This window comes from Periophthalmus magnuspinnatus, chromosome 16 (assembly GCF_009829125.3).
Source record: "Periophthalmus magnuspinnatus isolate fPerMag1 chromosome 16, fPerMag1.2.pri, whole genome shotgun sequence".
NCBI classification, from domain to species: domain Eukaryota; kingdom Metazoa; phylum Chordata; class Actinopteri; order Gobiiformes; family Gobiidae; genus Periophthalmus; species Periophthalmus magnuspinnatus.
The window spans coordinates 26958910-26976626 of NC_047141.1; the positions used below are offsets into that span (position 1 = coordinate 26958910).

Sequence of the window (17717 nt, forward strand, 5' to 3'; positions counted from 1 at the left end):
GGATACAGGTTACTGTTTGTCAACATCCTGTACGTTTCTACTCCACTACATTTTTGAACAGGACTGAAAAGTAAAAGCATTTTCATTATTGTTTGAGACCTGCTGAAAAGGCCGATGGTTTATTTTTAACACGTTCATAGTTTGAGCAAAAAAAACCCCATACAAATGAAAACAGCTAAAAAAAAAACAACAATTATATTATTTATTAGTTCTCAAAATCTGCACAAAATACTGTGCATTTTTAAACAGGTACGTTAATACTTTTACCTGAGTAGACTTTTCATATGATACTTTTACTTTTGAGTATTTTTTTGCTCGTGTAACTGCACTTTTACTTAAATAACACAATTGAGTACTTCCTCCATCACTGGTTACTGGTTATTGCTAGAACAAAAAAATATTAAAATAAATGTATTTTTTAATTTTAGGCAACATTATAACTGTAACAAGTATATCACATATATACACCAACATTTTATGACACATAAAACCAAACTTCCATGTTTCTGAACTGCAACGTGTTCAAATGTGGATAGTAGCAAATTACATTTACTTCAGTAACTTCATAGTAACATTCATAGTTGGTGCATGTTTCAGCTTTTATACCCCATGTCTGACCAAGTTTAAGAGTCATAAATCATTGTTTCTTTTTCCAAAATAGTAAATAATCTTTTGTAGAGTTACACTGACCCGCTGATCTCCATCTGATATGACACCATTCAAATAAAAAACAATAAACAAACTATGAGACAGAACAGAGGCCAGCTAATAAACCTCCCCGAGTTTATGGGGGAGCTGACCAAGTTAATAAGTCAATGAATCATTTTAAAAAGAATTATGGGGTGGGTTATGACCAAGACCAAGAGCATGTGAATACACCTCTAGCTGCGATTTCAAAGCTATACACATTTTAGCAAGACCTTCATAAGAACAGGGGCGGCACTAGATTTTTTTGGCTGGGTAACCTATGGGGGCACACGCTTAACATGCTCATTTTAATTCTTCTGTGGATGTGAGCTCGTCCCCCTCCCTCTAACACATTTGATATGATGTTTTAAACAAGTTGAAATGTAGTAAGCCCCTGTAGTGATTTGTAAAACTTCATATGGAATCTTTTTCAATTGCAGGCTCATTTTGTGGTCGGCATTTGCACATTTTTAGTCAAGATCAAAAGTGCTATGAAAATATCTTTGGGGGGTGCATTGGCTCTTCTAGGGGAGGCTAGTGGCCCCTCAAGGAAAATAATAGAAATGGAAATGGGTTTGTTAATAGTCCTGTCCTGTCAAATCTGATATGAGTCAAAAGACCATTATCAGAAAGAAATATGATGATAATTTTGCGGTTTACATGTGATTTTAACAGTTTTATAACTCAAAATATCTGATAATAATCTGATTTTGAGTGTGCATGTAACCACAGCCACTGTCAAAGACCAGAATAAGATGGCTGCTATTGTGCAAAGAGATGTTTGCTTTCAGGTTTTATTGTTTAGGAGCTTCTGGTTTGGCCTCTGCTGGTTTAGCCTCTTCTGGTTTGGCTTCTGCTGGTTTGGCTTCTGCTGGTTTGGCTTCTGCTGGTTTGGCCTCTTCTGGTTTGGGGGCTTCCGGTTTAGGTTCTTCAGCTTTGGGGGGCTCGACCTTCGCCTCCTCTGGTTTTGCCTCTTCTTTCTTGGGACAAACACTACACAAGTGCAGACAGAGAAAGTTACTATACATGAATTGATACTTTGCAGAGACAAACTGCTCGGGGTGTTCTTCAAGTATGTCTATGGTGGAATGTTCAGCTGTTACCATGAAGACACAATGCATATATTAGCAAGCAGAGCCAAAAAAAACAGTTTTACGAACCGTTATGATCCTGAAAAACGGTTGGCTAATGCAAGCTAACTATTGACTGTAATGTTATTTGAGAGGAACTTGCTTAACACCACACCATCCCTTCAAACAAAGCTCAGATTAATGTCTAACTTCAGCTACAGAGCTTCAGTTACAGAGCAGTGCCTACAGTTAACATCACACACCTGCTGCAAAGTATCAAGTACATGCAAGTACATGATAGATCTAACAGCATACATGTTGAATGCATGTACGGTTGAGTAAAATGATATGGTAAAACACGTACCCTGGCAATGAGGCTCCTGTTTTGAGGAAGTTACAAATGGGACTTTGTGTATTGAGGGTCCCTTTTAGAGTTTCCATCTCTGCTTCCCAAGCCGTCTTCTCCTTAGCGCTCTCAACTGTCAAACGAAAGACATTTTAGAACATCTGATATATTTAAGCAAACAAGTATTCATCAAATCCTGTAAATTAACCTGGACAGTATTTGCCAGTGGTGGGTGAAGTACTCAATTTTGTTTTGTAAGTAAAAGTACAGATACAGGGACAAAAAAGCTACTTAGTTAAAAGGTATTAAGGCACCTGTTAAAAAATGTGCTTGAGGAATGAAAGTAAAAGTATTTCACACAGATTGAGAGATTTGCAAGAGAATTTTCTTCAAAGCTTGAACTAGAACCTTTAGGCATGAATGTGGGAAAAATAACCCTCGAATCATATGAAAGGTTTTCATTTTTAGCTGAGTAGCTTATAGGCTGACATTTTGAGTATTTTTTTTTTTACTTTCAATTCAAAAGAAAATTTTTTTTAGTTTGAACTGTAAATTGCTTTGACTACAGTTGTAATTTAAGAACAATGCAATAGATCAATAGGATGGTGGAGCGGAGGTTTAACAACTTACTTTGGAACGTGTTTATTTGGTCTTGCGCTGAAGTTTCTTCATCGGTGAAACCTTTCTGTAAATGCAAAACATAAATATTATTATTGGATTATTTATTCATATCTGTAGTGTACTGTAATGTGGACATGGATAGGTCTATCACTGCATTTATGATATTATTATGAAGGAAAGACACTGACATGACCTAACAGAAGATCAATACCAGGTCCTTGGAGAGATTGTCCATGTTTTTTCTTATTATAGGCATTAGGCAAGCTTAAAGGTGCACTATGTAACTTTTTTGATGGAGGGTATTCCACCTGCTTATTTCCAAGGAGATGATATTGCTTTGCCTGGAATTTTCCACACCAAAAAAAAATCTCATTTAGTTCATTTCAATTTGTACTGTTCAAAAATACCTACATTCCTTTTGTGACTAGTGTAGCCACTCCACAGATCTAATATGTGATGCCTCTTACTCAAGGGGCACCTCAAGTCACTTTACGGAGATGTTATATTAGAGTCTATTTTTAGTTTATTTTTAAGTCTTTTTTTTTTTATTATTTTAAGCTATTTATCTATTATCTTGTTTTATTGCATGTACCATTTTCCTTCTGTTCTTTAACTGTGTGGTGCAATACTGGAATTTCCCCACTGTGGGACTAATAAATGCATATCTTATCTCTTGTGGCGCCACCTGGTTGTCTCGATGAAAAAAAAACAAAACTTAATGCCATAACGTGGAGCATTTCAGTCAAATCAAACAATAGTAACTCTTAAAATAGTCGTTTCATGGAACATTGTAGAAATTATTAAAATGTTTTAATCCTGCGCCATGATAACTCACTCAAACCTCACCTTAAGCCCCAAACACGTATCCAGCTCTTCTTTCTTCGTGTTCGTGGATAGTTCAGTTATTTCCTTTTGGAGCGGCTCTTGCGCGCTTTTCTCCGTCTCAATTCTAGAGTCGATTATATTTTTCTCTTTCTCAAACTCCCCCAGCAGCTCCTCGGTCACCCGCAACTTCACATCTAGCATCGTATTCCTTTTTTCTTCAGCTGCCAATAGAGGTAAACGGATTTTAATCATCGCGAACGAGGCTACGGACAGCGCAATGGAAATCGGTATCATTATTTGGAACTTCATGTTTGCAAAATCCAAATCAATTCTGTACAAGTGAACTTCAGGAACTTTTCCTTTACTTGTCTATCTGGATTGGGCACCTTGCATAATTAGACCTGTGTTTCCAAGACAGCCATTCAGGATGTTCCTTTCCCCCAAAAGCCACGCCTCTATCCGGAACTAGTCGTGCGTAATTGGATCGTGTGACACCTGTAAAGTTTGACTGGACAAAAACGATTGGCTACAGTTGGCTTCCAAAACAGAAGGGTTAATTTCATTTGTGATAAGCCTGTTAGTTACGTGATTGTAGTTAAAAACTAAGATGCAACCCAACCAATCGTGTGAGGTTATGAAAAAAGAGAGAGTTAAAGTTACCGGGAAAACAGGTACATGGGTATAGAAGTCAGTCAGTTGCGCTTTTCTTGATGAGCAAGTTTAACAGGTTACGCAGAGACAGCAGAGACAGGTGCATAGTGTGAGGCAGGTGAGTGGATATGGTTTTAAAGTGACGGCTCTTTGTACTTCGAGGATTACGCAGCACAGCGCAATGAAGCTGATTATTTTCCTATCCATGGGGTGCGTGGCTGTGACGGTCGTGATGGTTTCCCAAGCCGTGCGTCAGGAGATGATCCGTAAAGACTTTATAAATTCGGCAAAAGAGAAAGTTTCCCTGCTCTCCAGAAAAGAAGACGCGGTGTCATATATGAGAAAGGAAATCCAGGGAATCAGACCCAAAATGGTGTCAATGGCCTCACTGACGGAGGAGCTCAAGAGTAAAAAGGACAACCTGCAAAAAGAAAAAGCCACTATGGAAGCAAATATCGTCACATGCACCAAGGAAAAGGTGAAGTGCCTTATAAGACTTATCCAAATGCTTTCCAAATTATGTTAATTGTAAATTGGGTAAAAGTGACTTATTCTTGAATCACTGTGTGTTGTTTCTTTAGGATGAAGCTGAGAAAAAAAAGAATGAAGCCACAGAGAACTTCAATAAACTAAAAAGTAAGTGGAATTTGTTCAGTGACCAGTTTTTCTCAAACGGTGGTACTTCAGACACAGTGCTCTTGTGTTTAGAGTTAATTCTATCCACTTTTTCATCCCCCTGTTGGGAATTTTCTTGTTTAGAACTACAATGGAAATGATGTAGTCCACTTTTAGACCTGGTTTGACCCTAGATTAAACCTGTTAAGTATAGACCTGGTGGTACTCAGGAAGCTAAATCTTTTCTTTGGTGGTAATTGGTGTGAAAAGTTTGAGAGCCACTGTACTATGCTATACAAAGTTCTGTTTTTGTTGTTGAACTGAGAAAACGCATGGTTTAAACACTTTTAATTTAGCAGTACCATCATCATAAACCTGCAAAAGCTGGATCGCAGTAGTAAGTATCTCTGAAATAAATACTGGCCATAAGTTTTACAATAAAGTCCATCCATCCATTTTCTTCTGCTTATCCGGGACCAGGTCACGGGGGCAGTAGTCTAAGCAGGGACTCCTAGACTTCCCTCACCCCAAACACTTCCTCCAGCTCCTCAAGTGGGACCCCAAGGCGTTCCCAGGCCACCTGAGAGACATAGTCCCTTCAGCGTGTCCTAAGTCTTCCCCGAGGCCTCCTCCCAGTGGGACATGCCTGGAACACCTCCTTCTTATAATAAAATATTTTAGGTTTACATTTAAAGGTGCGCTGTGTAACTTTTCAGCAGGAGGGCATTCCTATAAATGTTATTCCTTTGCGTGGAATGTTAAAGCCTGACATTAAACTTATATTTCTCCATGGAGACACCAAGCCAAACTACAAGTCAGATCTGCTCACAGTAAGAACGGATGTTTGTTGAGGTATTTATTTTAGTAATATAATGCCTGCAGTTAAATGATGCAAGATAGATATGTTTAATGCCACTCTGTGAAACATTCTCAGTAAAGAAATAACCTTTCCATGTAGGACAGATTCCCCACAATAAATATCACATAGTGCACCTTACTAAAACTTAAAACATACAAATCATAAAAAAAACAAAAACTTTACTTTTGCTTGAGTACTTTGACAGTGCCTGAAATACCTCTGAACTGCATATTTAGGTTTTTTCAATGTGTATTTTTGTCTGAATCTGCAGCTGCGCACGAAGAGACCAAAGGGAGTGCCCAGAAGATCATCGAGGAGCTGAAACAACAGATCCTGAACCGAGACAAAGCCATCTGTGCCTTAGTGGATACGACTGTGGCAGAGGCTCGGTAAGAATCAGAAACTATTTACATTGGATTTCAACATGAAGTGATATTTACTTACTGCTCAATAGTGTGACAAATTACTCATTCATATGCATTCAGTTACATTTATAAATGATACGTCAGCATTCAGCAGTGAGTCACTTGATATCTTGTAGCAGATAAGAGTGTAGGCCTATGCCACTGTGTTGAATGGCCCATGTTACGCTGTTTCCTCTCCATAAACAGACCTGGAGTTGTTTTTTTTGTTTTATTCACACATGTTTAACACAAAAACCCTGCATATTTAGACTGACTTCTTCTCTCAAACAAAAAACACACTGTTCCACCTTGTGATGTCATGTGGTAATACAGGAAGTGCTCCACTGTGTTTTTAAACTCCATTTACCTTCACTAGAATAATTTGGATGATTTCAGCACTGACTTTGCCAATCTACTACTGAACTAATGGTAAAAGGTAGCTGTCAACTTGAAAACTACCATTTCATGACATCACAAGGTGGAAAAGAGCATTTTTGAGCTTTTGAAATGTAGACAGACTAATAATAAAGTGTTACTCAAACATGTGTGAATGAAACAACTACAGGTTTGTTTTGAAAGGTAACAACATTTTAACACTTCTAAAAGCTCACAAGAGTCAATTTGCATATTAGACGACCTTTAAAGTTCCTTCTGGACTATTTCTGTCTGTAAATGCCAAACATGAAAACTTATTCAAATGTTATAAGCAAACATTCTAGGCTCCTGCCAACATAAAACAAGAAAAGCATGTTGAGTGACCTAGATTTCATCCTAATAAACTGTAATATTTGAACACATTATGAACGTTTATGGTTTTTACTTACAATAATCTTTTTCATATGACTTACACTAACATGCAGTTTGTATTTATTTTATTAATTATTTCTGTGTAAGGCTCTCCTCCATTTTATGTGTTAGACCAGTGGTTTCCACTCTGCTTTTTTCTTCTGTGTCTCACTCTTACAGCACCTGTTATTATTTTTTTTACTGGTGTTTCTTTAGTACTTATAAATCCAATAACTAAATAATTAACCTGTCCGCTAACCTTAACCTACATTTTTAGATAAAAACTTTAAACCATGTTGTTGATGTAATACTGAAGGATTTATTTACCCTTTTTAAAGAGATTTTTGGTCACCACAAAACAAAAGTTCCTCTTGATGTTGTGTATAAAGAACTGTCCGAATAATGTGATGGATATAATGTGAAACGTCTTTGGCCATAAATTCTCTGGTTACAAAATAATAATTAAGTGATCCATTGTTGCCCCTGCTTATATTTTTATAGATTTGATTAAAAACATACTAAATACTGTCATACAATGTAAATGATTCTTACAATGGCAGTTCTCTTTACATGGCCTATCCTCAAACTGAGCCTCCATTTATCCTCTTTTATTTTTAAAAGAAATTCATCATTGTATTTGTTAGAATGTATTGTAATTTAATTGGCATGCAGTTACAATATGTGCTTTGGAGTGGCTACAGTGTGCACACATTCACACCCAGTTGATCAAGCATGTTACTCTACTAGTTTGATTAAAAGATTGTTTGCATTATGTTTGATTTAAAAAAGTCCTCATGTTATCTATTTATTTATTTATTTTTGTGAAATTTAGAATTATACTTCCCTGTGACATACATAGAGGTAATTCCACTGTTACCAGGCAACAATGACATTAACAAGGGCCAAAGTTGTTCTAAATTACACAATAGGTAAGATTAGAAAAGTAAAAATAAGGTTTACCCTGCCAGTAAAAGTCTGTATGTAAGTTGTTGTATGCAAGTAAATTGTCTTTGCATTTTGGAAGGAATTTTCTGTGTGTGATATAAAAACTATGATAAATATTCGCCACATACCATCACACAAAGTAATTATTAGAAAAAACATGAAAACCACTTTAAATGTTTGACTTCAGATTAGAAACTGCACTGCGCACAAGAGACCATTATTATTAATTTTCTTAATTTTATTTGCAGGAAGCTGTGTGGATTGGAGTGACGCTACATAACAAGTGCCAACAATTTGGTCAAACCAGTGGAACTACATTTCACAGATCAGATCTCGGACTAAAGGGAAAGGTGCTTTGGAGGTCTATTTGAATGGAGAAATTTAAGCACCCACAAAGAACATGCCCTGAATGCAACCCCAGGTTCACCAAAATGTGTTGGTGTGTAAATGGCTCTTCTGTGTGTGCCTTCTGTGCCCTCTAGTGGGGGATGGAGACAGGGTTAATAAAGCCAGACGCCTGTAAATAGCAGTAATCTGACTAGAAGGTTGTAAGCTTTTGTAAAACTGTACAAAGATGGGAAAATGTGCAATTTGTGAATGAATAAACAAATGGGTGTAGGTTATGTTTTTGTCTGGTAGTAAATCTTTTGTTCACAAGTCAAGTGTGGATCAAACACACTTCACACTAGTGCACAGGTTTTTACATTATGGTTAAAAGTAAAAAAAAAAAAAAAAAAAGATTAGATTTGTTTGATTAGGTTTGTATAGCAGAATAATGAAATTAACCACTGATACAAATGATCAGGTTAGACTTTTACTCTCTGTGGATTTTTATTAGATGTAAATAACAGAAAACTACATCAGCATTTTCTGTCATGTAAAAACAGCCATTTAACAAGATGGGTTTTTATACAGGGATATCCTTTAGTAACTATTTCTATGGAAGGTCCTGCTCATTGGTTCCCCAGCCTTATTATTTGTCTCTGAGTGCAGTCCACGTAAGAGTTCAACACACACCGTCACACATGTCCTATAAGGCCTATGGGATTTTGGGAGCTGCATTGACTCTAATATCTTATAAAATATCTCACAATCCTGTACAATTTTCAAATAGGAGTAAATGTTGTCCAATATGATACTGTGATTTCTAGTAGCATTCTGAAAGGGATCCTGTAGGATTTTTTGTGTTAATGGTTTCTTATTGGATTCAAGTAAGAACTGTAAAATTGAATAGGACTTTTTGACGAGGGTGTCTCCTATGTTTTTTGCTGCTGTTTCTTCATAACTATCTGATATTGACAATTGTAAATGGACTGTATTTTCTTTCTTTATTTTTTTAATGGATGTCCAGAGTTATGCTACAGATGCATAACTCACAATGTGAAATCTTCAACTTTTATAAACAGGTTTTTTTTTTTAATAACAGTTTATATCCAGATAGCCTACTATTTAATTCCAGTTTATTTTAAATGTTAAATCTCTCGGTGATCCCTGGTGAGTGCTCCCTTGCCCCTGAATGAGGAACACAGCAATACCAAACACTACCAGTGAGGGGCAGTACGCACCGTTTACGTCCTTTACTCTGCGCCTCTGAACCAGCGAAGAAACGTTACATGTGAGAAGGGCTGTCCCCGGATCTTAAGCATCGTTTTACTCCGGCTTTTTAGTAATTTGAGCATTTTATGACGGTAGTTCCATAGTAAAATGGCACACAGATGCTAGGAAACACGTGAATTTGATTTTGTCGCACGCGGTGGGGTTGTTTTGAAATAGGAGAGAGGTTATGGCGAGGGTCATCTTTGGTCAGATGTTCAAGGGCTTCCACCGTGTCCACATCTTAAAGACACGTCCTTGTCTTTTCACGGGACATAACGGAGCTAAACTACTACACACCACAGTGGTAAGTCCTGAGTAATACAGGTGTTTGTGTCATGGATATGCTGGTTTCAGTGGTTTACAATGACGGCTATCCTCCAGTGAATGCTTTCACTTCCAGATTCCTCTGTGTTGTCATTGTATGTGAACAACCTGTATGCCTGACTATATCAAAATAGACACTTAACAACAGGATTAAGGCATTCTTATTTTGTCAGACTGTTTTCTTTGTCATTTTGCAACTTTGTCATCATAAATAGGCTATTTTAGACACTACTGGTGGGAAAAAAATCTCTCCTTTTCTTGTCTGTTTGAGGAAGTAAGCTTAAATAATATAGACATGACTCTAAACTTATTCATTTTATTGAAGACCCAAAATTTAAAGGTGAACTCTAACTTTTTCTGGTAAATTGCTCACCTCATGTTTGTCTCCATGAACATGTTTTTGGTTTGCCTGGAATGTTCCACAGTAGGACAGTAAACTTCTCTATCTCCATGGAGACAAAACAGGTCATGCGAACAGGCCAAGTTTCCGGTCAGATCTGTGCAGAGTTGACCCCAGTCACAGTGAGAACGAGAATGCATATTTATCCAGTGTATTTTTTAAAGCAAAAAAAAAACACCTCTAACTGAATAAAAGATTATATTATAAATACTTAATGCCATACTGTGGAACATTCCAGGAAAAGCAGTTACATCTTCATGAAGGCAAGCAGATGCTGGACTAATAATGTGGAGGGTCCAGTCATAAAGCTTTTGGGGTTGAATTTAGAGGTTAAAACATGTAATCGTTTGTCTCCTTTTAGTTAAATCATGAAGTATTGTTGCAAAATCAAAATATAATCTTTTCTTGTGAAAGACATTGCCAGGCATTTTCTCTCCACGACCAAGAGACTTCAGTCTACCAAACTCGTCATGGGGTCCCAAAATGATGGAGTTGTACGATCATTACAACAGCATGTGCGATTTGGAAACAGCAGACATTCATAATCAAATGGGGCCTTGGATCAGACTGCCCAGCTATAACCGCTCTCTCAAATATGCTACAGGTAAGAAGTACAAAACCACTCAGACTGTTGAATACACAACAGGGGATAACATCATCTCGACATTTGAAAGTCCTCTATTACACAAAATTGACTCTTGTGAGGTTTAACCCATGTTATAATGCTGTTACCTCCTCAAAAACATACCTGGAGTTGTGTTTTATTTCATTCACACATGTTTGAGTAACACTTTTAAACTGCGTAATATGGGCCCTTTTAAAAGACCTTTTATAGTGATAAAAGGTATATAGTTTTATATAGATATAGTTTTCTTTTATTCAAACCTGCACAGTGTCTTTCTTATGATCACTGCACTGTACTAATCTGATTTAATGGTGCACTTTGTAACTTTTATGGTGGATGGTTTGTAACCTGCTTGTCTCCATGGAGATATAGATGTGAACTCTAATTTAATTTTTGATTAATGTAAATCTCTATGAGTAAATGCAAGATAGATAAGTTTAACGCTATACTGTGAAACATTTCAGGCAAGGGGATAACATCTCTATGGAGACCAACAGGTGGCAGACTTTCCACTATAAAAGTGGCATAGTGCTGCTTTAAAAGAAAACCTAACAAGTCTGTATTTGAAAGACCTTAAGAACCTTTTTGGAACTTTGTACATTGTTGAAGTTGCTGCTAATATACGTTTCATCTCTCTGAACCTTTTTGTACATATTTAAATAAATATTATAAAGTTAATATTTTATGACTCTACTTATGTTTTGTTGTGTCTTTTAGGTGGAGTTTACCTGAGTAAGATGATCCAGTCAAAGGCAAGACTTTTTACCAGAAATATTTACCAGGCAGGAGCCGCTTTTGAGTATGTCATTTTTGTGAACAAAGAGGAGAAGAAATGTGTTTGTTTATTCCAAGCAGGACATCTACTGGAAGGACCCCCGGGGTAAACTCACTTTACATGTGTTCATAAAATATATGGAAAGTTAAATAGGGGTGAGCTAAAATGTGGTAACGACACCTTAAATTACCTTAGTAAAACATACATAATAAAGCATAGCGAAAGATTTACTTCATAATGAACAATTAAAGGGTGTTTCAGACTAACTAAAGTGCTGCATCAGATTTTTTTAAACTAAAACAAAACTACCGTTTTTTTAACTGTTTGCAGTGGTCCAAAGTTATTTCTAACTTACCTTATGCGAGTAGCCTAATTATTCACCGTGATGAGTTTATAAGTGCTTTTCACAACTTTCAGAGACCAGAGTGAAGTTTTGCCATGACGATAAAGCTAACAGCAGCTAGCATGCTAACAGGCACTTTCTGCTTATATATTTATACAAATATATATATATATATATAATGTGTATATATATATATATATATATATATATATATATATATATATATATATATATATATATATATATATATATATATATATAATGTGTATATATATATATATATATTATATATATATAATGTGTGTATATATATATATATATATATATATATATATATATATATATATATATAATGTATGTACTGGGGCAGTATTTTGCTCGAATACATGGGAAAGAATAATACCTAATACCCTAACTCCTAACCCTCTTCCATCTAATTAAGTAGTAGACTGTTAATTGTATTATAAAGTGTTACCAAATATGTTTATTACAAGTTTCTTAGAGCCAATAAATGTGATGTGTTTTTATTGCCATTAAAAGTGAACCACAAGGAGACGGCATGTGTCTGTTTGAGCGTCTTATCTTTAATGAGCATACAGCTGCATTAAAGATAAGATAATAAAACCATTATTCGTCGCACAATCAGGACATTCCACTTATGCTACAGTTAAGTACAAGGACAACTGCAGTGGTGTAAGAATGTATCACAAATAGGGCTGTCAAAAGTACCAAAATCAAGATGCTAAGTGATACTAAAACTTGTACTGAAACTAGATACTTATTTGAATAAATATAGATATTGAAAAATATTAGATAAACAGGACAGAACTGACAAAGTTCCTGAATAGTTTTAGAATGGGCTTGGTAAAAAAAATACTATTATTTTAGGTATGAAGATTACATTCTATTGTCTTATTAAGAGTGTTTGTTTATTATCACAGTGGTATCAGAATTGGCATCAAAATCGAGCCAATAAAAATTTTACAAATATTTAACATAAATGAAGATTCAAATGTGGACCCCAAAATCACAACAGCAGTTGCCTCACAGGGCTTCACAAAATGGTTGACTTAACTAACGGAAGGATAGAAAATCAAACCATGAAATGGTCATTGGTAAATAAAAAACAAGTTGATTAACCAAATAGGACCAAACAGGAAACAAACATAAGTGTAACTAAAATACTAAACAGAAAAAATGCAATCACTTTGACAAATTGTTACAGGATAAAGTTAGTTATAGATATTTTAATGGTGTAAAATATGTTATGCTGTCCACCCCTTTTCTTCTGTATTGTATTCCAGATTGATAATATAACAGTGTAAAATTTCTCTTTTGTTTAGTCATGTTCATGGAGGGGCAATAGCCACCATGATCGATACAATAACAGGGACACATGCCACTTTTCTGTCTGGACTCGTGGTGACTGCAAACCTCAACATCAACTATAGAAAGTAAGTCAACTTGGAAAATGCTATTGTTTTAGACTTTTTTTTTTTTTTTTTTTTAGATTTGGCAGTAATAATGTTTAAAATTCTGTTAATTTGTTGCTATAAATGCAATTGAATGTAGTCAAAAACAAGCCGTATCAGGTAATTGACATTTTTTTTATTGTAAGATCTGGCAACCTAAAATGAGAAGTTTATTTCGAGTCAAGAACAAATGTACATGTTATTACAACTGTTTATTGGTAAACTGGTAATTTATTTAAATTTTTTTACTTATATTTCTTTACTATCTAAGACCAATTAAAACCAGCTTAACTGTAGTATATGTAGGAATATTTCATTTAACAACAATTAAGATGAAAAACAAGAAGAATTTAAGATTTTTATTATTAATTATGTCAGACTAACATTTAATTTACCTATTCACAGTGCCATCCCATTAGGAAGCACAGTGTTACTAGAGTCGACACTGGACAAAATTGAAGACAGAAAAGTATATATAAACTGTAAAGTGACCAGCTCTGATGGTTCTAAAGTGCACGCGGAGGCAACAGGTAAAACTTCTGCTGACACTTGACATTGAACCAGGGCTGGGTACAGGTCTGTCTGTCATTATCATTGACTAAATATGTTTTATATGCTCCTGGTTCAAACAGCAAATACACTGTGCCAAAACACTGTATGTGTATGAACAAACATGCCAGTGATGCCAAGCTACACACAGACAGACAAACAGAATTTTTACAGACAACCAAAACATTTCGTTCCATTTATGTATTTCTGTATAAAGATCTGTATAAAGATCTGGACGGGAGTGTGATGTCACCAATAGCGTTCGGCTCCTGTCAAATGAAGCTCATTGAAGCTAGCGGTTATAGGGGCCAACTTGGAACAGAGTTTCATATTTAGATTCTGACCGCACGTTTCATAGCAACCAAAGAGCCAATCCGGAGTGAGGCTGTTGAAGATAATGAATAAACCTATTTTAGCAGGGAGCAGGTGCTTAGCAACACTGTCAATCAAACCTGTTGCTAATGTTCCTCGAGGAAAGAAGTCACTTGTTTTGTCTATTATTATTGTTCATATCTTGATTTATGAACAGAATACTGAAATAAAAATACCAGGATCATGTATAACTGGTTCCTACAAATATTTTAAGACCAAAACGATGAGCTTGACAGCAGTAGTTATGGAGAGAGGGGCGACTATTTGGAAAGCAGTAGCTAGCGGGTTAGCTATATGCATTTACATATACAGTCTACGATCAATATTAAAGATTACATTTTAATTTGCAAAGATAAAAAGCAAAAACAAAACAATGCATAAAAAACAGTGTATAGAAAAGTTAAAGGTGGTCTTTGTAACTTTTCTGGTGTGGAGTTTGCCATCTGCTTGTCTCCAAGAAGATGTCATTGCTTTGTCTGGAATGTTCCATGATCTTTCATTAAACATATCTGTTTTACATGCATTCAATTACGGGTGCTTTTATCACTCCGGAAATACCTTTAAAACATGCATGTTTATTGTGAGTGGGTTGCCTTTCCACAGATCTTACATGTAGCTGGGTGATGTCACTTGCCTACTGTAATGTCATACTGCGGAACATTCTGGACAAAGCAATAACAACTCCGTGGAGGCATGCAGATGGCAAACCACTGTACATATTACCCAATCCAAAGCATATGGATTCGTCCATATGAGGGGAAAAGCATTATTATTATTATTATTATCATTATTATTATTATTATTTTGCCATATAGCCAAGCCCACACTGTACTATATTACTGCTCTGTTATTTTTCAATCTATTTTTCACTAACAAAACATAATAAAAATAAATACTTATATATATATATCAAATGTGCCCCAAAATTGCATTAAAATGAACGTTAACCATTTCCATTGTCTGTATTTGACCGAAACTATGAGATTCATGTTAAAACTACATATTTGTAACATTTGTGCCACTAGCTACTTTCTACTCTAGCACCGTCTCATGACCCACAAATTATACAAATATGGTAGAAAAGTAAAATAATAGCTTTATTTTTGTACCGATACCAAAATATTGTCAATCTCAGTTGTACTTTAACTTTTCTAATAAAACATGATACATATTTTATTTTATATACATTTATTTCACAACACAGACACATTACACATTTTGTTTGTTTTTTGCCTTTTTTCTTTTACATTTTATATATGTACCCAGCCTTACACTTTATAATACTGCTGCTCTGTCCTGTTTTCTAAGTGTTGTCTCTGTTTTTCAGCTCTCTTTGTGTCTATCAACGTGAGCCATCTGATGGGAATGTAACACAACTTGTGCTTTATCATTATACAAGTTAAACCAGATGTTTACATACAGTTAAGTTAATTAGAGACACAGCTGGGGATGTATTTCATGCCACTGGGGAAGGAGAAGGGTTCTGTGTCCCAGAGATGAATGTGCTTTGGTCCGAAATGTGCAGATCAACCCAAGAACAGAAGCAAAAGACCTTGTGAAGATGCTGCTGAAGCTGGTAAGAGTGTGTCAATATCCACAGTGAAACAAGTACTGTACCAACGTGGGCTGAAAGGACACTCTGCCAGGAAGAAGCCATTACTCCAAAAGAAACATAAAAATTATAGATTACGATTTGCAAATGCACACAGGGACAAAGACCTTCATTTTTTGAGACATGTCCTGTGACAAAACTAGAATAGAACTGTTTGGCTATATATGAGCATTGTTATGTTTGGAGGAAAAAGGGGGAAGCTTGCAGGCCTGAGAACACCATCCCAGCTATGAAATGTGGGGGTAGTAGCGTCATGTTGTGGGGTCGTTTTGCCGCAGGAGGGACTGGGACCGGTGCACTTCACAAAATAGATGGCATTATGAGGAAAGAACATTGATGTTTTGAGATGCTGCTTCAGTATTTCCACATAGTCAGGAAGTTCATGCTTGGGCACAGTGGTTCTTCCAAAAAGGACGCTGACCCGAAGCATACTGCCAGACTTGGCTTAAGGATAACAAAGTCAATGTTTTGGAGTGGACAATGCCCTGATCGCCATCCTACTGAAAATTCATGGGCAGACCTCAAAAGGCCTCTGTGAGCAAGGCAGCCTACAAACTTAGCTCAGTGACACCAGTTCTGTCTGGAGGAATGGGCCAAAATTTCTGCCAACTATTGTGAGAAGCTTGTGGAAGGATATCCAAAACATTTGACCCAAGTCATATAGTTTAAAGGCAATGGTACCAAATACTAATGAAGTGAAACACCCATCTCTCATTATTCTGGCATTTAGCAAATTGAAATAATTTTGGTAATATTAATTGGCCTAAAACAGGGAAAGTTTAGTCTGATTTCAAGATTTAAAAAATTGAATGTGTCTTTACATAGTGTATGTAAACTTCTGGTTTCAACTGTATCTGCCTTTTATTTTTTATCTGCATTATCACTGAACTGTTACAGACATTTGTGACCACCTAGACATTTGTGACTATCTAGAAAATGCCAGCTAACTTAATAATTTATCGTTTTATTTTAATATTTATTCCATTCCCATTTATTTATTGGGTAATAACGGTGGAAAATTATAATTCATAATGGTAATGCTCTGTTCTGATGTAAAGTAATAAATTATTTTATGATGTATTAATTATTCTATTTATTAATGTAATATTTGCGTCACATTTTAAAAAATCATTATTTTCACATTAAGTGTTGTAATTTATTTTGCTAGAAATGACAATACTGTACTTGTCATGACCGATGAAAACCTGATGATGGCAGTGTTTACCTTTTTTTTTTTTTTGAAGAAAAGGAGGTAATTTTTTTAAAGGCAGTTTATCTTCTCAACGCCCTCAAAATCCTTTTAGATTTGCCTCGGTAAGCACCATGCATTATTCATTTGAACAGCACATTTCCAATTTAAAGGTGCACCATGTAACTTCTGGTGGATGGTCTGTCATCTGCTTGTCTCATGAAAATGTTACTGCTTTGCTTAAAATGCTCCACAGTATGGCATAAACATATCATTCATTTATTCATTAACAGATGAAGTAATTAAATGAACTTACTAAATATAAAATTAAAATTGTGTTGTGGTAAAGAAGGAGCTGAATCAAAAGGCAAAGCTCCCGGTTTACTGGTTAATCTACGTTCCTACCCTCACCTGAGGTCATGAGCTTTGGGTAATGACCCAAAGGGCATGATCACGCCCAGCCATGGGCGCTCCCTTAGAGAAGGGGCGAGGAGCTCAGTCACACGAGAGCAGCTCGGAGTAGAGCCACTGCTCCTCCACGTTGAGAGGAGCCAGCTGAAGTGGCCCAGACATCTGTTCAGGATGCCCCCTGGACGCCTCCCTAGGGAGGTTTTTCCGGGCACGTACCACTGGGAGGAGACCCCGGGGAAG

At 36.1% G+C, this 17717-nt stretch overlaps 3 protein-coding genes across 3 annotated transcripts; 2 read left to right on the top strand and 1 right to left on the bottom strand.

Annotated features, from left to right (window-relative positions):
• Positions 1-83: 83 nt before the first annotated feature.
• On the bottom strand, positions 84-4039 carry zgc:174935 (uncharacterized protein LOC796019 homolog). Its single transcript, XM_033981282.2, has 4 exons — positions 3571-4039; positions 2734-2788; positions 2122-2236; positions 84-1680 (listed from the first exon to the last, which is right to left on the bottom strand). Exons 1-4 carry the CDS (start codon positions 3856-3858, stop codon positions 1482-1484), a joined length of 657 nt encoding a protein of 218 aa, XP_033837173.1. The 5' UTR covers positions 3859-4039; the 3' UTR covers positions 84-1481.
• si:dkey-87o1.2 (uncharacterized protein LOC796684 homolog) lies at positions 4021-8431 on the top strand. The gene is made up of 4 exons (XM_033981318.2): positions 4021-4678; positions 4782-4836; positions 5946-6063; positions 8058-8431. The coding sequence occupies exons 1-4, from the start codon at positions 4382-4384 to the stop codon at positions 8077-8079; spliced, it is 492 nt and encodes a 163-aa protein (XP_033837209.1). The 5' UTR covers positions 4021-4381; the 3' UTR covers positions 8080-8431.
• A 975-nt stretch (positions 8432-9406) lies between these two features.
• Positions 9407-16958, top strand: them4 (thioesterase superfamily member 4). Its single transcript, XM_033981260.2, has 6 exons — positions 9407-9709; positions 10544-10733; positions 11472-11634; positions 13216-13326; positions 13750-13874; positions 15593-16958. The coding sequence occupies exons 1-6, from the start codon at positions 9593-9595 to the stop codon at positions 15634-15636; spliced, it is 750 nt and encodes a 249-aa protein (XP_033837151.1). The 5' UTR covers positions 9407-9592; the 3' UTR covers positions 15637-16958.
• The last annotated feature ends 759 nt before the right edge of the window (positions 16959-17717 follow it).